The sequence below is a fragment of the Colias croceus genome, chromosome 10, assembly GCF_905220415.1.
Source record: "Colias croceus chromosome 10, ilColCroc2.1".
NCBI lineage: Eukaryota > Metazoa > Arthropoda > Insecta > Lepidoptera > Pieridae > Colias > Colias croceus.
This window is the reverse complement of record NC_059546.1, coordinates 9,260,501-9,287,963: the sequence shown is the minus strand read 5'-3', so window position 1 is coordinate 9,287,963 and position 27,463 is coordinate 9,260,501. Positions and strand designations below refer to the sequence as shown.

Sequence of the window (27,463 nt, the reverse complement as noted above, 5' to 3'; positions counted from 1 at the left end):
GCTTTCACAATCAATATAATATGTTCATAAATAAAAAGAATTTAGAACATTTCGATAAAAAAATAATGTAACAAATATAAAAAATATTGTCTCACCATCCATGTAGACCTTGGCGAAGTTAGGCGGTAGGTCGGCCGGCGCGGGCGCAGGCGTAGGCGCGGGTGCTGGGGTAGGTGCAGGTGCGGGAGCTTGCGCCGGTACTGGTTGGTGCGCAGGCGCCGGCACTTGCTGGTGGGCAGGCACGGGCACTTGCTGGTGGGCAGGCACGGGCACTTGCTGATGGGCAGGCACGGGCACTTGCTGGTGGGCAGGCGCCGGCACTTGCTGGTGGGCAGGCGCGGGCACTTGCTGATGGGCAGGTGCCGGCGCGGGCGCGGGGGCGAAGGGCGAGTGCGCATGGTGGTGCGCCGGCAGCAGCGCGCGCTGGTTGAAGCCCGGCGCGGGCGCGTGGCTCAGCCCCAGCGCGGCCGCCTGCGCAGAACTCAAGCCGTTGCTGTCCTCCGCGCCGACACCGCCTGTACACACAATTCAATATTATAATCATTGAATAATATAACATCAACAAAAACTGTATATTCACTTGTTAGATGTAACTTTTCTTTTAATATTTTTGTGGATGAATAGTTGTCACTATTTCCTACCAAAACATGTTTAGCTGTCGAAAACTATAAATTGCCGCTTTCCTTTGAATCTTGGCGCATTCGTACGAATCGTGCCTAGGGGCTCGAACGTTTTTTATACGACGTTTGACCCAACTACCCTCACTTTGCTAATAGTCGTTGACTTGCTGCGATTTGTTATCAACTACCTACATCAATTAGACAAAATCGCAGTAAATTCGTATAACATTTCAAACTAATATTTAACCCGGCCTCGCGTGTAATTACTTATACACTTATACAGGGTGTCCCAGAAGTCGACGTCAAGCTGAAATTTTCTGAAAGGTAATGCCACACCAGTTATCAGAAAAATTGAAAAAAAAAATTTAAGTCATGTATTTTTGAAGTTATGGATTTTTTTATTTTATTCCAGAAAATGTACACCATGTGACAGTTTTTTCATTCCTGTTGCTACAAATATTTACTATTTGCCACACTTTCACTTATTTGCGTCCGTATGTCATAAGTGTCACTATCTGTCTCACTCACACTTTATGGAATGTCTCTCTCCATCTTATTTAAACCATGCTGTGGTCATTAGGAACGCTTTAGGTACACTAGAATCGTTTTTTGTAATTTCAAAGAAATTGTTAAAAACAGACTTTGTTTAACAAAAATATTTTTTATGGCTGATCTAAGATATAATGGAATAAGTGTTATACCTCGTTAGAATCCTTATTAAATGTGCTAACTTTTAAAGCTACTTGCCAAACTGGAGTAGTACTTTTTTTTTTCAGGACGATCAGTTAAAGTAGTGCGAAAAATTAATTTTGAAATCTTGGTACGGTATAAAATGACATTTTCCTACAAGTTGGAGTGATCGGTACAGGGTTTAGGATCACAGGTTAAATAAAGCACTATTCGGGATGACGTAAGAGAAAAAAAATTGGCAAAAAGTAAATATTTGTAGCAACAGGAATGAAAAAACTGTCACATGGTGTACATTTTCTGGAATAAAATAAAAAAATCCATAACTTCAAAAATACATGACTTAAATTTTTTTTTCAATTTTTCTGATAACTGGTGTGGCATTACCTTTCAGAAAATTTCAGCTTGACGTCGACTTCTGGGACACCCTATATATGTGCCATTATTCATTATTGATCATCACAAACGAAAGTTAAAAATGCAATATCGACTTTCTTGTGAAATATACAACGCTAAAAAATTGTAATCCAATTAATAAATTTTATTTTTATGTTTGTTATAGGATTAATGATTTAATCAATTTGTAATTTATCTCTTTACTTACCTCTGGGCAGCATGACCGAGTGGGGGTAGTCGAGCAGCAGCTGCACGACGGCCGTGTGGCCGCCCTTGGCCGCCTCGATGAGCGTGCTCGAGTTGTCCTTGAGCTTGCGGAACGGGTCCGCGTCGCACGCGAGCAGGAACTTGACCACGTCCGCGTGCCCGCCCGCGCACGCCAGCGACAGCGGCGTGTGGTCGCCGTTCACCGTCATACGGTTCACGTCAGCGCCCTGGAAACGACGATCGTATTATATTACATTTTGTTAAGCAAGTTAGTCTATAATTTAAAAATTACTGTCTTCTTCAACATGATAGATATTTCTGGAATACAACAGCTTATGTTGATGAGAAGTATCGATATTCAATTTTCATCTACATTGGGCCATTAATTGCTACAACACAGTACAGATAGTATTAAAACTGAAAATAATTGAAATTTATCAGGGGCCATCCATAAAGTACGTCACACGTAAAGAGGTGGGGAGGGGGTCGACAAAGTGTGACATGGTGTGACAAGGGGTGGGAGGGGTCCTAAGTTTCGTGACATCACATTTCAAAATTTAGAGGTACTAATCGCGTAATTTGAAATATAAATTAAACTAAAAAATATGTCCAACTCTATCTTTAGGGCTTAATTTAAATGGAAATAAAACTATTTTGAAACTGCTGTTTTAATTTAATAATTTTTCGATGTTAAATTGCAAAACATGTGACGTCACACTAGGGAAAATGTGGTCTAGGTCTTAGAAATGTGACCACCTGTGACAAGGACGGGGGGGTGCTCAAAAACTCATGAAATTTGTGTGACGTACTTTATGGATGGCCCCTCAATAACAGTTACTCAGCAACTGTATATAAATAGAAATATGAATTATCGACGTCCGCGTGCCCGTCGCCCGTGCCGTACACTACCGCAAGTATAACCGCAGTGGGGGGCAGTCACCTTGCCGACGAGGAACTGCACGGTGCACAGGTGGCCCGCGCGGCACGCCTTCATGAGCGGCGTGCGGCCGCCCTCGCTCTCGTGCTCGAGCGCGGCGCCGGCGCGCAGCAGCACGTCCGCCACGTCCGTGTGCCCGTTCTCGCACGCGTACGTCAGCGCCGTGTCGCCCGTCTGCGTCTGCGCGTGCACGTCCGCGCCCGCGTTCAGCAGGTACCTGGTCACCACCAGCGTATAGTGAGTATAGCTTGCACTGACAAGATGTGTTACACAATAATAGTATAACTTGAGACTTGAGAGAGTAAATCTAGTGAATATATAAAACTTCAGACAATACAGATGTGAGACATGCGACACGCAGCACTAATTACACAAGTTGCAATGCAACATTATTTTATATCGAAGAGCATAATATAATATACTCGCAATCATTTTCGTATCACAACTGAATCCTTGTGTCAAAGAAATTTTCATAATACATAATTTATTCGGATTTATATAAACTGATAATGATGATATCTAATTATAAATATCAGACAATATCAACCAATTTGTTACTACATTTCCCATCAAAACCCACCGAACGAGCTCCAAGTGCCCCTCCTGGCTGGCCTCCATGAGCGGCGTGGAGGCGCCCAGCTCCGCGTCAGCCCCCGCCTTGATGAGGAAGTCGGCCACCTCGAGGAAGCCGCCGCAGCACGCGAGCGTCAGCGCCGTCTCTTGCGTCTCGTCCGTCTGCGCGTTTATCGCCGCGCCCTGGCCGAGCAGCAGCGCTACCATCTCCTCGTGACCTGGGTAAGGATATTGATTAATTTTAATTTATTGATGAAAATAAACATTTATTTAGTCTACTAGACTTCATAGAGAAGCGCTTTTGAATCGATATAATAGAGAAAAAAGAAGTTCAACCAGTTTAGTATATAGTATTCTGGTAAAATGGTACCTTGTCTTGTTTCTACTTTCGGTACTAATAATCTTAAATTACAATTTGTTTTTAGTTTGACATATTATTACATCTTGCAAAACAGCAAATCTATATCAAGTCTATATGTTTACTATCTAAAACTTTTACCACGAAAAAAAGAAATCTGCATTCAACCAACAACAAAAAACATGTATCACCATACATTATGTGTTTCGAACAATTTCACGTGTATCATCACTAAAATGTGCACCATAATATAACCATAAAATGTTATTTATACACGCAAACACTTACCCTCTCTGGCGGCCTCCATGAGCGGCGTGTACCCCTCGTCGTTCACCTCCTCGATGTTAGCGCCTCGCTCTAGCAGCAGCATCGCCAGCTCCACGTGGCCGCCGCAAGCTGCCAGCGTAAGGGGTGATTCGAAGCTGTCCGTCGGCATGTTGACCTGGAATAGACGGACATTTTAGTAAACATAACGTAAATATTGCACAACAAAGCGTGAGGTTTTTCGTTACGCAATTTCTGGATTCGGTCCCCGCGCTTAAGGCCCGCGATAGAAGCTATGCAATAGCTTAAAAACTTATATCAAAAAATTATATTTGTATGAGCACTTACTGGTTTCGTACATTTCAATAAAATAGGATAAATGGATACATTATTTTGTATTGTAAACTTTATGTTGTTTCATAATAAAATCACATTTTGATTATTATATAAAAAAAACTTGTTATTCAAAAATGTATGGTAACAGTATTATTGTATAGTTTTAATTGTGAGTTTTAAAATAGTCTCTCGACACTCACATCCAGCAATTGCAAAACATATCCCAACAATATACCTTAAACTGTGTATTTTTAACCGTCTTATAACCTGCATTACCTGCGCGCCCGAGTCGAGCAGCAGCCTGGCCACTTCTACATGTCCATCCATGCTGGCCTCCATGAGCGCTGTATGCATTTCGTCCGTCTTATGTTCCCGGTCAGCGCCCGCCGCCAGCAAGAAGCGCACCATGTCCAGGTGGCCCTTGTAGCAGGCGAGCGTGAGCGCAGACTCCTTGAACTCGTTCGAGTGCGTGTTGATGCCGGCGCCGTGCTCGAGCAGGATCTTAGCTACGCCCACGTGGCCGGCGGATGCGGCCTGGGTGAGACAAATTAGGGATTAGAAGACTACAAATCACAAATAGAGTTCTACCTCTCCGAGGTGTGCAATAGCTTAGAGAAGTCTTTGTAAAAATCTTTTCAATTTTTTAAACGTAGCTTAAGAGGGCTTATTCAATTTAACGCAAGTCAAAATCTCCGCGATCTATTACGATAGATCGCGGCTTGCGCTATCCTTTTACTATGAACAGCATAGGTCCACAGGAGAGCGCCGAGCAACATGTCCTCTCTCTGGAAAGGCTCGCTGCCGACTGATTTTAATCGGGTCGCGCGCAGTGTTTTATAGTACTTTAAAAAAAATTGTAGAAAAATAATAGAGGTACCTTAGTTGATTTTTTAAATTTTATCTTATAAGTAAGACGTTCTTTTATTGCAATATGTAAAAATTATATTAAACTAAGTCAAATATCTTGCTGAAAATAATCATTTTGTCGACTATAATTTCTAAAAAAATTCACATTGTTCGGATTTTAATTTCGTAAGTTAGGAGTCCAAAATAAAAAAATCTTTTAACTAACTATTTTAATAAGGATTTTTGCAGTTAGTTAAAAAAAATTGTGTGTTAGATCTGTCAGCGATTTCAGATATTTTTAGCTTCGAAATTGGCACTAAAAGCGAAATCAAGTAATCATCGGCTCAGTTATCTTGATGGTATTCACAAATACTGTATTAATTGAAAAAAACTCTTAACTAACTATATAGACAATAAAATTTCCTAAAATTATTAGTAATTCATATGTTTGTAAGATAAGTGGTTGATGGACAATCTGGTTTGAAAAATCACATATTTGAGCCAAACAGCGCACGGACCGCGTACACGGCCTTAAAGTAATTTTTGTGCATCTATAATAAACATTGTCTATATTCTGCCATATCGTTCCATATACTGCCTCCTCCTCAAGTAATACATAATTGGACACAATCATAAAGTATTTGCACGGCAGAAGACAATTATTTTTAACTCTAGTAAATTCAAAACTTTTCCAGCAAGGTCTTTTCACTGGTTTAACCCCACACAGGTTTTCCTAGTGTCTTATCATTTCTGCGTATATTGGATAAAATGCTTATTGTACTTAATTTTTTTGTGAAATATTCTTTTTGCATCTGAATGTATACATTTTGTCATAAACAAATAAATTTCAAATTTGAATTTGACATACTCTCAAATAAATAAATCACACGATTTATGTACACACAACACACCTCCATGAGCGGCGTGTGCCCGTTCTCATTATGGTCCTCCACATTGGCGCCGTTCTCGAGCAGCGCGCGCACGCACTCCTCGTGTCCGCCGGCGCACGCGTACATGAGCGGCGTGTTGCCGGAGCCCGACACCGCGTTCACGTCCGCGCCGTGCGCGATCAGCAGCCGGACAATGTCCACGTGGCCCGCGCTCGCCGCCTCCATTAGGGGTGTGCAGTCGCCCTGTGCATTAAATATGATATTTTAGGGTATATGTTTGTAGGTAGAAAATATAATAAATTCACTTTTTATTCGCAATTTTTCATTGAATTTTTGTCATTAACTATGACAATTTTCAATTGTAAAAATTTCTAAAATGAAATAATTAACAATTATAACGAGACTAATTATTTAGCCAAAAACAAACAGTTTTCATTACAATGGCTATCATACCTCTATACTATGTCATACATTTTTAACAGTTATCACCAAAATAATTCTTTGAATGTATATAAATGTATTTTGTATCATAATCGCAATTATAGATTAAAACCTAGACGCATATTCGCAAAAACTGTTACCCCAGAATTTAATTACATATACACCTTATTAGTTATTACTTTAAAGTTCAATGTAACCAAAAAAATACAAAACAAACTTTTCATTAGAATGATTTTAATTTCACAATATCGCAAGTCACGCTTACAACTCGACATTTAAAGGCGTATTGCCCGACCACACAACCCGCACTCACCTTGATGCCCCGATCCTCAACGCTCGCGTGCATCGCCAGCAGCACTTGCGCCAGCTCGTAGTAGCCCGCGGAGCAGGCGAGGGACAGCAAGGACTCGCCCTCCTCCGTCGTCTCGTGCACCGAGCGGCCCTCAGTGAGCAGCTTGCGCACGGTGCCCACGTCGCCGTCGGAACAAGCCTCCGCGAGCGACGGCGCGCCGTCCGCCCCGACGGAGGACGGCGCCGTTTGCGTCGTCCCCGTCGCGGTCGACCCGCATTGCATACTGTAATACCCAACCATTCAAACAAATGCCCAAAACATTTTTTTCTGCTAAAGAGATGCTACACGATCAGATAAGATCAAAGCTTCACAATCACAGTTCGCCGCCTCGATCGGACCGAAACGAGAATCGCTGACTCGATCGTAATCGATCCGAGAGGCGACTCGATAACTCAATCTCGGATTATCATCATATCAATGTAACACTATACTATAAGTAAATAAAAGCTTTTCAATGAGAAACCTACAGAGCAAGCAAAAAGATAAATCCATAGTGACTTTCCTTTTTTTGTTTTGTTTTAAATTAATTTTAATACCGCCAAGGTCGGTGTTAGTTTCTATTCTAAGTTGCATTTGCTTGGCACACAGTTGCGCAATGTTTTTAAACATCGTTTTAAAGATAATGCATTTACTACAATGTAATTAATGATTTGCATGCCGTCCTGTTAACTCTTTTATGTTTTATTTTAAACGTTTCTCATATAATATTTAATTCTGACCGAGAAATTTGCAAGGGAATATGATTTATAACAATAATTTAATCGTTAATTACCTCAATGCCAGCTATTAAAAGGTACAAAAAGTACAAAACTATAAATATTGATCTAGATTCGTGGAAAGTTACCGTTACAAGAATAAATGGCATAGATCAACTTTAGACTGCATTATTTTATTTCGAAGCATTTTTAATTTACATAATGTTAACACGTTCGAAGGTACCTACCTACACACTAAGTCAAATGATTTTTTAATCTTAATATATATAAATCTCGTGTCACAATGTTTGTCCTCAATGGACTCCTAAACCACTTAACCGATTATAATAAAATTCGCACACCACGTTCAGTTCGATCCAACTTGAGAGATAGGATAGTTTAATAACTCAGGCCCCGGAACCACAGACACAATAGAAAATCTAATGTGTCTGGGACCGATCGGGCCGCTTGGGGCTCAATGGGTTAAATCTCAAATCGTTTTAGAGAAAGCGGGCGAAGCTGCGGGCGGTAAGCTAGTATAATATAAAACTTCATTTGTATTCATAATTTATGAAATAAATTATCGAAGAAATCGCAGATTCTTTCTTAGGAGACAACTAGAAAATTTTGTTAGAAATATTGAAACAAAACCTACGTAAAATTGTTGTTTCTATACTGAAATCAATATTCCTCAAACCTACGTGTCTATTTCCAGTGTACTTTAGTTTTTAAGTAAATAAAACTACACACTTAAAAATAAACCTTTTTACGTACGGAGAAAGCCTTCAAACTTTGAGTACTATAATTAAAAAAAAACTCAAATCTATAACTTTATTGGGTTCAAATAAATCCTTCTTATAAAAATTCAACGTAAACTGATTTACTGAAACTGGTACAAAATTACTAGGCCTAGCATGGGAGGAATTGCATCGACTTTAAAATATTACATTTAGAAAACTATTTTCAAAAATCCCACAGCCAAATAACCACTCAAATAACGCATAAACTTCAATTCTAAACAACCTTTTCTATACAAAAACCACAAACTCACGGTTTCTCTTGATGGTGGTGCCTGTGGTGCGCGGGCGGCTGGTCGCTGCGCATCCTCGTCAGCGCCGCGGCCGCCTCGTCGAGCGCGCACGACACGGACGACGTGAGCCGCCGCAGCACCTCAGGGTCCGCTAGGTGCTTGCCCTCGCCCGATAGCTTGCTTATGCCTGTAATAGCGTGGATATTATACGTATGTGCATCGTAGATATAGTATGGACAGGATGTATGGAAAGAAAGTTCATCATAGCTACAATAATATTGAAAGGGTTTATAGAAAGTCCGCTGGAAGCGTTCTTTTGTCAGTCAAATTACTGCATGCCTGTAACAAGTTGGACGTTGTGCGTCTGGGAAGCAACAAAAATGATGCATAAGGTAATAAGTAGTGGGATAATTTCTGGATGTATTGCGAGAATTTACGACATAAAACAAAATGTAAATGATAATCATGTGTAATATAGGTACGCAAGAAAGTAAAAAGTGTAAAATGATCATCAATATTCAAAACAATAAATTTGGTAATATTTAATTAGTCTAACCTAACCCATAAGATTATTTCGTATTTCAAGGAGTAGTAAATAATGTGTTGCTAACTTCGTAAGGTAAAGAAGGCAATATAACATTTATCAATTGAACTTTATTTCAAAATCTCCATACAGTATGCAATATAAAAGCTCAGAATATCATATATGCCGTGTGGGTGCCGACGAATTAAAAATGGTATCTCCATATACGAAGATATTATATTATAACGAGTTCTAATATTTTTATATGTTGTAACATTGTTTTATCCATAGATATTTGCATTTTATGCTACTGTGTGTAAATTACACAGCTTACAAACATTAGATAACGTTATATTCCCAATGTAGCGACATAATTTTAACTTCAGCCCAACAAACAGCTCGTAAAGCTTTGATTGAACCAGTAGTCATTAAAACGTTAAGTTATTAACTACATGCAAGTTAGTCTCTACGGAAATCAATATATAGAGGTGCTTGTGTTTGTCCTATAACGATTGGTGGCGATCAAAAGCGTTCTTTATATTATAATATGTATTCTGATAGTCATCGTTGTATAGATTCTTAGCATAATATACTGTATATATGTATTTGTTTATATTACACTATGTGGCTCACACAAAAATGCAGATAATATAGTAAGAGAAAACTTATACATTTTTGCATAATCAGCATGATTGTTGCTACGTCAACACATCAAAATTTAAGCATAAAAGAAAGTATGACGTCATGTACACACAATAGCACACCTAAACCAAAACCATCACAAATCAAAAGCAATCAAACGAGCGCATTACTAGTGCTACCTACGTCACGTAATGCGAGGTAATCGATGGCTTAATTATAATGATTTTCACTTGTTCGCGTATGAAATCGAAAACGCTCAAAGTATGCTATAATTCCAAAATAATGGCTCGATGATGCTCAAGTCAATCAAGCTAACGGCTTAGCGTGGCCTGATTGCGAAAGGTCAGCAGCTGTAAAGGCGTTTGGATCATAGCATTTTATTTTGATGAACTTTTCATTTAGATCATGTGAGAAGGCACGTGTATTGATTGTTTCAAATTCATAAAGACTAACCTCGAGAGCTGCGGAATGTCCAAGAAGTTGCAGAGAAAGCTTTGAATGTTGACGTTTTTAATTCAGAGTGAAGCTATTAAAATAAATTTGGATTATAGGATTAGTTTGATAGCTTCATCAATACGGTGAGACACTTATAAATAGGTTTTCTGGTCAAATGCAAATATTTAAAAAATTTTATTTAATAAAAAAAGCTTTTATTACAGAAAGCTTTTATTACAAAAGTTCTTGTAATCATATAAATCTAAAGTATAGGAACTACGACAATAGAAAGGCGATATCTGCAGGCAGCATGTTGTTGGCCAGAGAAAGATTTTAACTACTAATTTTATTACACAATTCTTTGCTATACACGGAAAGGAATTGTATCAGTGATTCTAGTAACTATGACTTTCTAGGAATCGCGCATAGCCACTTTCTATCAGTCTGGAATGTAGCTAGCGAAAAAGTCATTTGGTAGACAAGGGCATACTGACTAAAACTGCTCGTAAATCTTACTCAAAAGGTTACACCTCGCCTATGTGAACTTTTGAATCGGCTGATTAAAGCACGCTAAAGTATATCATATTGTAGATATACATAGAAAGTAAAATTGCATACAGTAAATATAATTCCTTCGGTTGTAGAATACGTTTCACGCTCGAAGGCAATAAGCACGTTCGTTATTACTTATTTCGGTGATGCAAAAAAACAAATGCTCTTTTGGGGATCTCGTAAAGGGGTATAAAAGGAGAAGTTGTCTGGTGCAATATCTAGACAAGTTTTTGAGTTTTATTATGAGATCTTGTGTTTTACATTTTACAATATTATTTGTGCAAATATTTGTTTAAATATTTCCATTCATGTACATTGACATGCAATTTATGTATCAAAACCAGTTTATGGTGGAATGGTTATTGGTTTTGTCAACAAAGAAAAATCAATTTTCAATGCGTCTTTTTGTTTCGAAAACAATATTTTTCTGCATTTTGCTTTAGTAGGTACCTAACTACCTACTTCTTGGAGAACGAGAACGGTTACGGAGAAATCTTCATAAACCATGATCACGATTGAATCAATTCATGCGTTTAAATTCATTTGCATCTGGTCTATGAATATTTTTATGCACAGATATAATTGTATATCTAGAGGTGGAATAAAACAGAAGCTCAAAAGTCGTTGCGGCGAAGATAAAAGTAGCCTAGATTTGTATTTGACCTCTAAACTCGAGTACATAGCAATAACGCCTGTGGTTTTTTCGCAAAAATAAAAGAATTATTCTATAAATACATTTCTTGCACGCTAAAATAGACCGTAACATATTCAACTAATCTACTTTTTTTCTTCTATTTTCTTGTAGTCTTAAAGACCTCAATTCCTTCTAGATTTTAATACATAATATATATAATATATGTAAGGTTTGACCGAAATGGTCTTAAAGCGTGTTCCACAAATACTAATTGTTTGTTAGGATCATAAAATTCACCATATAAGCGTAATAGACGCATCTGTGTACTCAATATTGGGGCACTTAAATCAATGATCCAATGAAATCTTCGGAGACAGTGTCTATGCGTATTATTTATAGCGATACCGGTAGATATCAATAACTTGTAGCCGTGTAGGATATGTTCAAAACTTTTGTGGGAATAACAACTAATGTAGAAGATAACTTTGTGAAACTTATGAGACTAACGGAGTCATATAGGTAGATATTTATGTACTACGTAATAAAACTTATATTTTTTAGCGAGTTTTATATATTTTATAACATTTATTACTATTAACTGTACGTAATCATTATGGTTATTAACAGCTCTTCTAGCTTCCGCATATTTAATTTCGCAATTGAACTCCAACTCGGATAATCTGGTAAATACCGAGGCAAAAAACAATATCGCATCGATACACTTTCAAAGTACCAATTCGCCAATACAAAAGCCAACATCGCATTAATTTAATTAAGCTAAGTCGTGCACACAATCTAAAGCCTCAAGCCGATTCCCTTTCCCAACAACGTGTGAAACTCATTACAGATTTGGATGCACGTTTTTCAAGTGGCTCGGTATTCAGTGCACATGGACACACACAAATACACAAACAATTTTTCATACAGACGTGACGTAAACATCGCTCCAGATACCGCGTACGGCTGAAATAAAGAGCCCCCAGTGTCAATAATATGGTCAATGTTTATTTTTGCCAAACAAATAGGTTGAATAGTACAAATCTCAATTGTTCGACGCGTTATCTCCTTGTTGGTAAATATGCGACGAGCCGGATTAACGCTGTGCTTTTGAGTGTCAACAAATCATATAGAAGAATATAAGACCGTTAAAGATTACACCAGTCAAACAGTGTACTTGAGAGATTGACTTCTGCTGCAGTATAAAAAACACCAGGGTCTATAATTTGAACACAAAAAGTAGAGCTCAGCTATGCGGGTCGACTGATGGTTTTAGATTTAGATCATAAAATTGTAGGACGAAATCTCTAACAAAGATTTTATTCCATGTGTTCATAAATAAATTTCATTGTGAGAATATGGGAACAACGAAACATGATAAGATTTTAAAGCGGAGCACGTTTTTCTTAATGTGTACAAACTACACTACGAGGCTAGAGGAGGAATCAATGATACAAATTCACAATTCACATGAAGGTTTCAAAGTTACAATACAATGTTTTAATCTAATATAACTGCATGAACAGCGCGCCGTGCAAAATAGCGCTGCATTTTTCAGTGAACATCACAACATGAAAATATGCAATCGATATACTGGTATCGGCATAAGCAATGAGTTTCTTCTGATTCGTCGCTTCTAATTACATGATTGTGTGGCAGGCTATGAATTTTTATTCGTCGTCGGGTGGCCCATCGGCTTAGCTTGTAATTATAATCGTTAAGTATATAAACACAAGGTCGATATTGGTGTGCGTTACGCATAGCATAAAATAACCTCGTAAGAAGATAGCATAATAAAGATGCCCGGGCGGTTTCCTTCCGCCTAAGTTTCTGTACTAAAACCTTAGGGATTTGGGACCGTTTTACTACAAGAAGTACGGGCTGAATGTTGGACATGAAAAGAGTTATGATACAAGGAAATGTGAATAAAGGAAGTAAAGGGCTCCATTATACCGTCAAAAATTTAGGTTTAATTTTATAATTTTCAATAGCATTGTGTCTTGTGTATAATTAATAATTATCTAAATGAGGGCGTGACGTAAGAGATTTGGTGTCATTTTGCAGACCATAGCGGCCTTTACTCTAAACGCTGAACAAATGAATCACGCTTATAAATACACATAGGCCTTTTCTTTAAAAATGAATGAACCGCATTGTTGTATAATTGTAGGAGACAATTAATTACTTTACACATAAGTTTCCTTATAGAGATAATTAGTTTTGATTGCCTGTATTGCAATTGACGAAGTGATGTGAATAGAATTTTACCGTCTTTAAATCGCGTATTTTGTTTTTTGGGAGTAAATTTTAGCCTTGCAACTGTATACAGAAAATGTTCACGTTACGTAGCGTTGGAAAAGATTTTTGTTGCATATTTTTCATCATATATACAGTATACAGTGAAACAATGGCGAGCACTGCGAAGGACACGTAGATACGGCCCTCATGAATAATTTACAGTTGATATAGTTTTACGAATCTATAATATGTTGTGACGCGATCGCCAAAATTGGTGCAGGACAGTTATACTACCAGTTTTTTTTAACTATGATTGCGAATTTAATTAACTATAGAAATCTATCACTATGGTTCGGTAGATCTTATTTTGATTTTACTTTTTGAAAATCTTTCTAATTTGCAGGCATCCCTAATATTTATGAAAAACAAAAGATGGACAAGACTCGCCTACGATAGCTTAGTCTTTACTAGTTAGACTAAACGATAAATTGTTATCAGATAAGAAATATGCACGAATATTATCTACAATACTCAATCACAGGCTATCCACTGTGTTGGTCGGTCTATTCCATAGCTAGTAAAAATAATATTTAAAGATATTAATGTATCATAGAGTTCGTGTGGATAGTGATATGCATTATTAAAAAAATAATAATAACTGAAGCATTTAATTCCTTAAAATCTTCAGATTATTTTCTTTAAAAATAACCAATACATGCAAACCCATTCAAATAATAACACGGAGATAAACTCGAGATTCAAATATCGTACGAGAGATAACAGACTATAGATTTATTACTTCCTATAATACATATTATTATAATACGTATTTTTACCGGTTTGTATACAGTTTTTTAAATGCTCCTATCGTTTGGATGCTATTGGACGAGTTCTAACGGATGCAGAGGATCAGTAACTTGGCCTATAGGTACCAACTAGATTGATTAAAGGCAAAAAATCTTATTTAAAAACATCACTGCCTGTACATTAAGTAAGCTCTCATTAGTGATATAATCTCTATGCCAAATTTTATGAACATCCGTTCAGCTGCTTAAACATTGATACGCGAACATGCAAATATGTTCAAAAACACTTTGATGATGACATTGATAAAGCTATTAGAATACATTGCTTCTTAAACACCAAACAATGCAGTTGTATGAAATTAAATTAAATATATAATTCGAACATTATTGCGTCGTAATCAGCTATGTACAAATCGAAAGCAATTGATTTTAGTTGATAGGTGTATGAACGTAGCGCTCACAATACAAAAGGTCAAGGCAGGTGTGTGTTCTATATCATTGTTCCAACAATGACTGTCACCTTACGTGTAATAGTGAAAAAAGTACGAAAAATATCAATTATTCACTGTACAAGTGTACGCCAAATCGATCGACCGCTGCACGGCGGAGCGACAACGCTATTATATGAACGTAAATTTTCATAAATTTTAAAACAAATCCACGATATTAATAACGCACTTGGACGAAACGAAAAGGTATTAAACATTTAAATTTATTTCCTTTTTTCACATGATTAATCAATCAAAAAGGTCAGCTTTATAGTCGTAAAACAGCGTTGAAAAAATATTTTATTTTATTTGTTCCATTTACTGCAAATCAACGCAGTATGTACTGTTTGAAAATGTATTCCATACAGTTTTTTGTAGAAACAAACACGTAAGCATACATTGAAAACATCTGGTAGACGCGACGTAGTAGCGACCAGCGTACACTTAGAGCTTGTAATGTAAGCGCTCATCGCTGATCAATCGGTGTTTACTATGTAATAACCGGTCTATCTCACAAGCGGAAGCGTGAATGGAAGTGGGAATATTCTTGTCTATTAGGTTTTTTTTTTTTTATTTTGTCGCATAATCTTCAAATACCAATAGCATCGAACAGTAAACTAATGTTTACAAAAAGCAAACAAGCAATGTTTACGAGGTGGTTTGTATGGCAAAGATGTAACAGGCAATCGGTTATATTTTTAGCACCTTGTAATTTTTCACTACGTCAAAAGTGTCGTCACATCGCTGATGAAAAAAACGTAAACAAGAGCTTATCTATGTAATCTATTCTAATCAGCTATTTATCAAATTGAGTATGTACATTTTCTAATTGTTCGTTATCGGATTAACCTTTAATAAGTTAGTCGGTTATTCATAAATAAGGAGTTAACTTTTCACAACACAAGTTGCACTTTCGAGAATTTGGAAGCAACTGACTTCAAGAAAAACTTTGAACAATAATATAAAATAATAGTGTGCGTGCTAAAAGAAAATGGTGTATTGTAATGTTATACTAAATATCAAGTGCCGTCAGCTTATGACTTGTACCGCAAATCGGATGCCCTCGACTACACCGTCTGCATGGTTATTAGTTATTACGTTGCATCGTGACGTCACAATTCTAACCTAACCCCAAATATGAAACTAATAAAGCTCAAGTAATTTTCGCACGAGTTCCAATTGGATTAAATGTTCATCATGCTACCTTTATTGTTCAAAAGCATACTGATTACTGATTATTGAAACAGACAGATCAAGTAATAATAGTAATAAATCTGTTGACTGTATATAATTACTAACAGCATGGTTTTATTATCATTAGACTTGAGTATGGTTATGGTACAATTATTTCCAGTTATGCTAATATGTATTGAAATGTTTGGGGGGTACTTGTTTACAAAAAATTGTTGTTATATCTCATAGGTATGGATAGAATAGAGTGCAAAATCTAATATCTATGAAGATGAAACAGATAAAAATAATAATGGAAATCAAATAAAGTTTAGTGAAGGACAGGCCTAGTAATAAAATGGAGAATATATTCAAACTAAAATAGGTTTACTAGGTTTGAATATAATTGTAACCAGCACATAAATATACATTTTATGTTTGTATTGATGACCAAGATGTATTTTACACAACATAATATTTTAATACAAATGTACAATCTTAGAACAGAACAGAACACAAAACATAGGTCTTATAAATTGGTGTGTATTAATGTGAATAGGGTTCATTATACAGCCTGGGGGAATGACCTCTAAATTTTAGCATACATAAACATACCTAGACAAGCATGTATAATGTATATATTAACTTAAAATGACTACTTCACACAGCAGAGATTTCTACTTAAATGTAAGTTAAGTATATGTACACAATAGGCATATATGCTTCAAGTTTAGGTCATAATGAATTTTGTCGTTTGAACAATAAAGTTTATAATCACTTTAGTATATTTTATCCTATTGGAAAGTGAAAATTGAAGCAATGGCAGTTTTAACTTAAATGATACTCATTATTTAAGTTTACAATAAAACAGAGATGATGGACTAAATATTGAAGGACAATTTTGTTATAAACAAAATGAAAATAACAAAAAAAAAGGTGCTAGAAAAAAGAAATTCTCAAAGCTTCATAAATATTATTGTAGATACAAGACAACCGAATCTTAATTTAATTAAAATAGCCATAGAGAATTGATATTGAAGACAGAAATAATAAAAAATAAGAGCTTGTAACACAGTTTCCACATAAAAGTTAGAGCTAGCGCGCAAGAGCAAATTTTGTCTCCGCAACTATTTTGTCTCTCCCATCAACTCCATGGGGAGTTGCGTCGCTACGTGCGCGCACTTTCTTACTAGCCCATAGAGTTGATGGGAGAGACAAAATAGTTGCGGAGACAAAAGTTGCTCTTGCACGCTAGCTCTTAATCTTATTTATGTTCTTTCTTTTTAATGTATGTAATAACACTACTTGTATTGCTAGAATTTTATTTTCATAGTGAAATTGTGTTTATAGCATAATGATAGTAATGCCTCAATGAAAATGTATTTTCTTTACTGTCTATAAATAGTGTCATTAATACGGAAATAAGGTAAATATAAATAAGAGTCATTTAAACAAAAATAAGATCTAGGTTATTCAAATAAATTACAACTTCTTGCTTAAATCAAAAATTGGCTTTTCTGTGATTAAATATTCTATTATTGTACATCCTTAACTATTTATCAAGGCTGTCCTAAATACTATAGAGGTACATACATTATTATTTAAAAGAAATTTTTCACTATTTGGACATATCAGTTCTATTACATTACATTCAAAATTTGGAAAAAAAAAATAGTTTAAAACATCATACTCTTTCAATAATAATATTGCCATTTTTAGCAAACTATTTCTTGCTTTGACAAAAACATCAGGCACAACTCTTGTATGATTTTGCAGTGATTTTACTGCACTATTTCCTAATATTTATTGCTCTGTTGTCTGTTGAATTTAATATAAATTGTTACTAAACATGCAATTTAGAAAAGATATATTTAAATGCAATAGATTAATTCTTACATAAAAAATTAGTTATTTTGTGTCAATGATCAAACAATAAATGAAGAAGCAATTACAGCATGTCCTGTTTTTTAAATATTAGCTCTAGCAACATTATACCTAAACTCCTAAATGGGTCGCCTTAAATGAGTACACTCCTAATATGGCCTTACATATATTTACTCACCAGCTACTTCTAATAGTGTTTCAAGCCTCGCTTGCATCTCAGCGTCAACAGTTGGTTCGGGTTCATCATGGGAAAGAAGGAACTTTGATGTTTCCGCACCACCACCTTCCTCGTCCATCTCCGCCTGTACACATTTAAGTTGAATTAATGTATGTATAATCAACTAAATCTAAAACGCTGATAGCAAGCCAGTTTTGAAAACGTTAATAGTAAATTCTAGTTATAATCTTGATATTTTAATAGCCGGCAAACAGTCAATTATTGTCTTGTGCGAGTACATATTGTACAATTATACTAATTCATACATATGTGATCTGTTTGTATGCGTAACATTTCTATTGGAGCACACATTGAAAAGGTCATTTGTTTAATCATTTCAGTGTTCATTTAATCTCAATAAAATTAAAAAATAAACAAATAGTTCCATCATTTAAGCACATAAATATTTTAAAAGCATGTCTTAAATGGTATTTAAAAAAAGGATAAACCAAAATTAAACTATTATAACAAATTCAATTCCAAACACAAAAGCAATATCATATTATTTTGTTAATAATAAGTGTTATCAATGAATGTGAATTATGCTTATATTTCATTGCAATGTTCACTGGTGACTAACATTAATTCTTTGTTTATATTGTTAGGACATTATACACACTCCAAGCTGAAAATTTAAAATAATTAGTCGGCAGTTAAGTCAGCTAAATATATTGTATAATGGACAGTAAGTGAAACTATTAATTAAAATGACTAGGTTATATAGTAAGGTTATAACACAAAATACACATAAATGTTAGAATCACAAGGACCATTCAACATAAAAATAAGTACAGGAACATTATTATGACATCCGAACTGTCCATTGCACACACATTATGCATGTTAAGTATAAGAATCACTCAAGACTGCAACAGCGATTGGTTTTTGAAGCTTTCTGCGCCCAGTGAAGTGGAAGACTTACCAACAGGTCTGGCCTGCTAAGGCACAAACAAGCCAGCAAGATCTATAACACCAATGAGAAAAATATGAGACATAATGGTAATGTGGTGCTTAAAGACGAGCTTAAAACTAATCATTACTGTCAATGGTCCTTGTAATTCACTAGAAACCAACATTTTTGCGCGAATCGCAGCAGGCGTTATAGACGATTTGTGTACGCGTGACGACACAAAACACAACATGGTTCACGACTATTTGTTACAAATCCGCAAAATAATTATATAATACACACAATCATATGAAAATAACGTCAAGAGAATACACTTTTTTTGCAGTTCACACTGTCTTGATGCATGTGATTCAAGTAACATGGCCACCTTAGGTCAAGCTCTTCTCAAAACACAAATAGACAATGAAAACTATCTTACTACAGACTCGCCCGTATCGTGGAATTACAAAGAATCACTTGAATACCGTCTAGGAGTGGCTGGCATAAATAATTTCATGCACTACTCAGTCGAACGTATGTACTATGACTTTCTGACGTTTTACGGAATATTTGGCAAGCAACTTAGACCGTATCGAGAATGAAAAATTATTCCGTTTTTCCTAGCTTCACAGTTATCTAGGATGATGCTACAAATATAATTATGATGTCAAATTAAAAGGGAATTATAAGAATAGCAATATACAAGATGTCCCTAGTAGCATTTAGCGGTACAGATAATCACAATCCCTTACTGCCACCGCCTCTGCGAAAACAAAACACGTTTTACCTCGGATACGGAGTCATCCTCGCTTTCTGAAGAGTCCGTCATGTATTTGGCAGGCGCTTCTGAATATGTTTCGGTTTCAGATTTGGCTGGACTTGAAGCCGAACTCTGAGGAGTGGACGATTTTACCACATCAAGTTGCACATTCACCTTATCGATATTTCGATTTTCAGACTGTCCGACATTCTGCATTTTTGTCCTAATCCAATAAAACTAAATTAGTCTTTTAATATCAACACTTGATCTATGAAATTAACACGTTCTTAAATTAGCAAACAAAATTTATTTCATCATTTAGTTAGGCTGATACCCGCCATGTCTACTATGGCGAGGTTCCCGGATGCTTCAAGTAGGCTAACCAATTATCTCCCTCTGGTGGGCCAATTCTGTACTTTCTTGTGCTGCCATCTGTGCCAAAGAATGTTTCTTAAAATACAGACTAAAATTCGAAAACTTTCCTTATTACAGATATTTAATAGCAGATTTAAGGAGTATCTACAATATAATGTCCACATACTATTGAGAATGTCATAAAAATCTCGTAGAATTAACGAAAGGGACTGTGAAATTAAGGCAAATATATATTATGAACAGAAAATGAATAATAAGTTTGCTTTTAGTTTCATTATAGCCGCTCGGCTCTTATTAAAAAACCATTACTAACAAGTACATATTACTGTGAATTATTACTTAGTATTTATTTAATTTAACATGTATATTTTATTTGCTGTTTTAGGTGGTTTTTAGTTACGCATTTTGTTGTTATTGTCCACAGTTATTGCCTTAGGTTATTGTTTTAAAGTCACAAAATATCGACAAGCGTACATCATATCACATCAGATAAAATATAATGACGTAGAAAAATAATGTTTCAGTGTTTTTTACTTTATTGTTTTATTCACAGGTTTTATATCAGTTGCTAATAAAATATATTAATGATTATTATTGCAATAAATATCAAAAGTGGTGTGAAAAAAATATAGTAAACTTATAATTCAATCTAGTACTATTATAGTATAGGTCTACCAGAATCTGATGGCATATTTATATTTAAGAAATAAAAGATTTTCATGTGGCAATTTTATTTGACAACTATCAAATTGGTTGTCAAATTATTTGTCTTTTTTGCAGTTGATGAATAATTTTTAGGATTTTGTCTAAAAAATCTTCGAAAATGTCGAAAAAGCCGCTGCGATCACAAGCAATAGGTGTTGTTTATAATATGTATAGAAAAACATTCGATGAAAAAGGGTCAAACACATCACAATTTTCAAATTTGAAGATTTTATTGGTACATTGGACTTACCCGTTTTGATACTTTAAATTAAAATAATATTATATGTAGGTAACTATAATATTGTTTGTTGATTAGAATATAATTTTATGAAAACTTATTACAGGAGTTTCCAATACGGCTAATAGTCAAGTCCAAGCTGTCCAAGTCAATTTTATAATGTGTGTATGTTAATACTTACGAAAATAAACATAGTTTTATTTTATTTTTTATTTTATTTAATAAAAAATTATGAGCAGTTTTGATCTACATATGATTATATCGATATTTTCACATGGCATACTGGTAATGAATAATATACAAATATAGGTATGTGTTAATAGTAATATGTATTACCTGTATAAAAGTAATATGTATAATTGTATATTATACATGTAAGTATGTACCTACATAATATTAAGTGGATATCTCATTATTAAGTACAGTATTGTCCATTTATGTAATGTGACAAATGATATTGAGGACAAAATAAAAAATAAGCAGTATCAAGATCGTTCAGTCCATTTTCCCTAGGGTTGCACACTCCAAATTTTGATTTCCCTAATTGCCATCAGATTCTGGTTTACCTATAGAAGTAGAGCCATTTTAATAGGCAACATTTGACAGTTCAACAAAATTCAACAACGTAACCTAGTAACGACGACATAGAATAACAATACCTATGATATTTCGTTTTGTTAGAACTGCACATTTGCTTAACTTTTTTAAATTACGGTTACATATTTATAATAATAATGACCAATACAAGTAATTTTTAGATTTCATTTTACTGATAAACCATTCTAAACATATTAAACAATTTCTGAATTGAAGAACTGACGTCGCTACAATTTTGTGTCAATAAACCTTTTTTCTTTCTAAATACCAGAGATGTTACTCTAAAAATCGAAATCTGACATCCAGAATTGAATAAGGGCGTATTCAGAAAGAAAGCTTGAAACTTATAAGCGCTTATAAGCGCTTATCGGCGCTTATCAGCGCTGGTAACCCGCGTTGGAAAATATATGAACATGCGCCGATAAGCGCTGATCGGCGCCGACAAGTTTGTTGAAACTTGTTGGAACTTGTGGGCGCCGATCAGCGCTTATCGGCGCATGTTCATATATTTTCCTGCGCGGGTTACCAGCGCCGATAAGCGCCGATAAGCGCTTATAAGCGCTTATAAGTTTCAAGCTTTCTTTCTGAATACGCCCTAAGATTACAAAATAAAGTACAGATGGAGCATGACAACCGCCCGTCGCCCTTGTCAAAGAAAATACAAAATCAAAAACAAATACGTCGCTGCACCAGTGCTATAGCGCATATAGTGTCATGCAATACGTCAAAAAGGGTTTGCAATTTTAGTAAAAAAAATGCCGTCTTGTGATAATAAAACGCTGTAAAATTTGTTCCCGAAAACAAAAAAAAAGATAAAACATCGTTTCACAGGTTTTCTGTAGATTATTTGGCTGATTTATTTCTTTAATACGAATAATAATTTTACAGATATGAAGGAATACAAAACTTCAACGTATGTTGCCAGTATTTTGAAAATGAATTTGCCATTTTTATTGGTAAAACGGTAAAATGGTTAAAAGATCTTCAGGGTAATGCTGTTGGATTTTTCGATCGTGAATGTGATTATTTGTATAGTGCACTAAAGGTTCATGATAATTATTAGATTATTTTAATAAGCATAATACATTATTTTGTTACTTTTATAAAGCTTAAAAACGTCATAGTCGTTTTCGCTAGCGATTTAATTTATGTGAACTCCATGATGGATATTATGATGAAAATAAAATGTCCCGTATTCTCGACTAAAAACTACCGCTATTCGTATTCATATTATATTATGAAAAATAAAAAATAATATAATTATTATAGTTAATATTGAAACTTTTTTTATGTAATTTATTTAATAAAAAATTGAATACAATTATTTTGTCCATATATAACTTTAGTAGGCAGGTACTTTATGTAATAAAAGAATTTAAATAAAAATTAAAACTTGACTTCTCATTTATGTATATAGCCTACGTCACTACCGCCACTAACATAATAATTCAGATCATTGCAATTAAACCTCACAACTCAAAATCGGTCCAACGGTTTATACTGCAGGGCGTGTCAAAGAAATATTATACATACATACATAAACTCGAAAAACATAACCCTCTTTTTTCCGTAGTCGGGGAAAAATTTGGGAAATTTTTCAATATCTGGCAACATTACACGCACACAGAAGCACCGTGTAGGTACAGTGCAGCGGCGAAATGACAGCACACATAGCTTTATTGAAAATAAAATGACGATAAATTATTCGGTTTATAGTAGAGCCATTTTAATAGGCAACATTTGACAGTTCAACAAAATTCAACAACGTATTAGAATAACATGATATTTCGTTTTGTTAGAACTGCACATTTGCTTAACTTTTTTAAATTACGATTACATATTTATAATAATAATGACCAATACAAGTAATTTTAAGATTTCATTTTACTGATAAACCATTATTAAACTTAATAAACAATTTCTGAATTGAAGAACTGACGTCGCTACAATTTTGTGTCAATAAATCTTTTTTCTTTTTAAATACCAGAGATGTTACTCTAAAAATCGAAATCTGACATCTAGAATCGAATGCATTGATAACTTGTGAATAAAAATCATCATAAATTAATAAATTCGATTGACAAAATATGTTTCAAATCCGTATCGATTAATTCACTTTATTCGATGTTTTTATACAAGTTACGTCATCTCTTCGAAGATAAAATTGATAGACGTCAAATGTTGCCTATTAAATTGGCTCGACTATAGTTCGGCAACGCTCCATCTGTCTTTTAATTTTGTAATCACTTATAGTAGTTGCAACGTAGTGATTGTTAAATAAAAGGTCCGAGAAAATATGATGAGCGGTTTTATTGAACAACGAACAATGAATTATGATGCAATCGTACAAGTGTCAAAGAATCAAAGTGACAACAGATAATATATGAAATGAAAACTATTTATTATCTATGTTTATACTTCACATCTCCCTTTCTTTGTAAACAAACTAAACAACCATAACAAACCAAACTTTTTTTTTTTTTTTTTTTTAATATATGTATACACTATGAATGAACATTTTTATTTAAAGTATTAAATTTCTTTATTTTTACTTATCCAGTAATTAAAAAATTATATCTATCATATGATTATATAACAAGATACATGGCAAAGCATTCAGTTCTAATTAACAATGTTAATGTAAATGATTACTGAACAAGTTCTTATAAAATTATAGTAAACAAGTTATAATTAACTGATACTTAATGTTAATGATTAAGATACATGAAATAGTACTACAGTACTTATTGTTTTTTAACAATATTAGAGATTGAGTTTATTAATAGGTTTTATAGGTCTACCATATCTTGAGACTTGTGGTGCAGTCGCTGGTTGTGTCACCATATTAGAACTCTGTGTATTATTAGAGCTAAGCATCTCTCGCATCTCTGATGGATGTGTAGTTGTTGGGGTTGTTGCAGGAACACCCGGTGATTGAGTTTGAGCTGGCATCTGTTGTACTACTGGTTCTTCTGTGTATTTAGTTTCAGGTACAGCTAGTCTGTTGCTGGGAATATCAGCTTGTGTCTTGTGCAAATGACTTAAGTTTCTTCGTAAAATTTGTCCTTTATCTGTTTGTATAATAACAGATCTTGGTAGATTTTTGGGCTTCTCTATTACTCTCGCCCCTTCCCAGTGTTGGTGAGCTACCTTGTGTCTGATTTTATCATTAATTTCCAAATTTACTGGTCTTGTAGTATGTTTATTACTGTAATTGGCCTGTTTCTCTCTTAATGTCTGTAGTTCAGTTGTGACTCCTTGTATGATTTTTGGTTTTAAATATTTGTCACTTACAGGTATTGGTGATCTTGTAATTCTGCTGAAAAGTCGTTGGTTAGGTGAGCCTAATAGGTCATTTCTAGGTGTATTTCTCCAGTTCAGTAACGCAAGCTGCACGTCTGACTTGTCAATGCTGCATTTTTTTAGTATGTTTTTTGCTGTTTGAACTGCTCTTTCAGCAAGTCCATTACCTTGATGGTGATGTGGACTAGATGTGACATGGTTAAATCTCCATTCTTTTTGAAAGGTCTTAAATTCTCTAGACATATATTGTGTTCCATTGTCAGTTTGTAACTCTTCTGGTATACCATGGGTAGAAAACCATCTTTTAAGTTGTTCAATCACTTCATATGACGACTGGCTTTTTAGCTCTTGAAAATCAATATATCCAGAGTAGCTGTCACATATAACAAGGTAAGTTTTTCCTTTTAATTCAAATAAATCTGAAGCAATTATTTGCCATGGAAGTGTAGGAAGCTTTTTAACTAAGACTGTGTCTTTAATGTTATCTCTTTGTGTTTGTTCGCAGACGGTGCACCCTTTAACTAGCTTTATGATATCATTATATTGTCCTTTCCAATAAAGAAATTGTCGAGCTCTTCTCAAACAGCTGTGTATACCAAGATGTCCTTGATGAATATTTTTTAACATTTTAGGGATTTGTGATGCCGGAACAACAATCTTATCACCTTTGAATATAATTCCTTTCAGATAGCTCAATTCTTCTTTAAAGTTAAAATAGTGTTGTAGTTCTGTAGGTAGTTCTTTCATGGTTTCAGGAAATCCTTGCTTTATAGTCTTCATTAGTAACTGTAAATGTTGATCTTCTTTAGTAGCCTTAATTAATTCTTCTTTAGCATCTAGAGACATAGGTAGTATAACTGCGATTTTTAAGTTTTCTTCTGGATCATATCTCAAGTTAGACGCATCACAGTCTCGACTAAGGAAGTCTGCTAATGGAATTTCAGTTCCCTTTTTGAATAATACCTTGGGTGAGTATGGTGCTAAGTTAAACATTATTCGTTGAAGTCTTGCGGGGGCTGATTGTATGTTTTTCTTAAATATTGTCTCTAGTGGTTTATGGTCGGATTCTACTGTCAGTTGTTTACCATAAACATATTCATGAAATTTCTTACATCCAAACAGTATGGCGAGCGCTTCTTTTTCTATCTGTGGATAATTCTGTTCAGATTTGGTCAATGCTCTTGCTCCATAGGCTACTGGTTGTCCTTCTTGGAGAAGTGCAGCTCCGAGATTTTTTGAGCTTGCATCTACAGACAATGTTACAGGTTTGTTGACATCATATAGTCTCAATACTGGGGGATTTTGAAGCACTTGTTTTATTTTATCAAGAGCTTTTTCATGATGAATTTCCCATGTAAAGCTTGTATTCTTGTGTAACAGGTCTCTAAGTGGATTTGTCAAATCCGACATGTTAGGGATAAATTTATTGAGATATGTAATCATTCCTAACAGTCTCTGTAACTCGGTTTTATTTGTAGGTTTTTTCATTGCCTGAATAGCTTCTACTTTGCCTGGGTCTGCTTCTAAACCTTTAGCTGAAATAATGTGTCCCAGAAATTTTATCTTGGTTGCTTCAAAGATGCACTTGTCTTTGTTAAGTTTGAAGCCAGATTTCTTTAATATTTCAATGACTTTGTCAACAGTTTTGCGTAGTTCTTCTTTAGTTTTTGCATGTATAAAAATATCATCGATCGATACTCTCACATTTTTTATATTACTGAGTAGATTTGTTAATATTTCTTGGAATATTTCTGGTGCTGATGAAACTCCAAACGGAAGTCTCTTGAAAGAATATCTTCCCCATGGGGTAGCGAATGTTAATATTTTTTGTGTTCTTTCTGATAGTCTAATTTGCCAGAACCCCTTTGTGCAGTCTAATAATGCAAAGAATTTAGAACCTTGAATATCAGCTGAAATTTCTTCTATAGTCGTGAGTGGTAAATGACGTCTGAGGATATTTTTATTGACATCTGATGGATCTATACAGATTCTTATTTTGTCCTTTTGTCTGACAACTACCATAGGACTCACAGCAGGAGTTGGCTCCGTTTCTGGTTTTATGACATCTAACTTTACCATCCTGTCAAGTTCTTGCTTAACTTCGGCTCTTATAGCATGGGGTACTCTTCTTGACGGTTTAATCTCAAGCTTTGGGTTCTCAATTAGGTCAATATCATACACATAATCTTTATAACAGCCTAATCCTTCAAATATATTATCAGTATATTGGCTCACCTTCAATGTTTTGACTCTTGCGACAAGTCCTAATTTTTCACAGGTCTCAAGTCCTAGGATTGGAGAAACTTTTTCTTCAACTACTTTGAATATTATTTTTGTTTCTTCATTCTTTAATTTACATAGTAGCTCTGTTTCACCTA

General features: G+C 35.0%; 1 protein-coding gene across 1 annotated transcript in view; it reads right to left on the bottom strand.

Moving 5' to 3' along the window:
• The window catches only part of LOC123694829 (ankyrin repeat domain-containing protein 17), a 47,433-nt gene extending 27,188 nt beyond the window's left edge, over positions 1–20,245 (bottom strand). Inside the window, exons 1-12 of the mRNA XM_045640415.1 lie at positions 19,895–20,245; positions 19,141–19,182; positions 18,180–18,303; positions 8,654–8,819; positions 6,869–7,130; positions 6,136–6,357; positions 4,655–4,912; positions 4,067–4,220; positions 3,428–3,638; positions 2,851–3,064; positions 1,912–2,137; positions 96–515 (exon numbers count right to left, since the gene is read on the bottom strand). Of these exons, the coding sequence (XP_045496371.1) occupies positions 96–515; positions 1,912–2,137; positions 2,851–3,064; positions 3,428–3,638; positions 4,067–4,220; positions 4,655–4,912; positions 6,136–6,357; positions 6,869–7,130; positions 8,654–8,819; positions 18,180–18,303; positions 19,141–19,182; positions 19,895–20,083 (2,488 nt within the window). The 5' untranslated portion in view covers positions 20,084–20,245. The remainder of the gene's footprint in view (positions 1–95; positions 516–1,911; positions 2,138–2,850; positions 3,065–3,427; positions 3,639–4,066; positions 4,221–4,654; positions 4,913–6,135; positions 6,358–6,868; positions 7,131–8,653; positions 8,820–18,179; positions 18,304–19,140; positions 19,183–19,894) is intronic.
• Between the last annotated feature and the right edge of the window lie 7,218 nt (positions 20,246–27,463).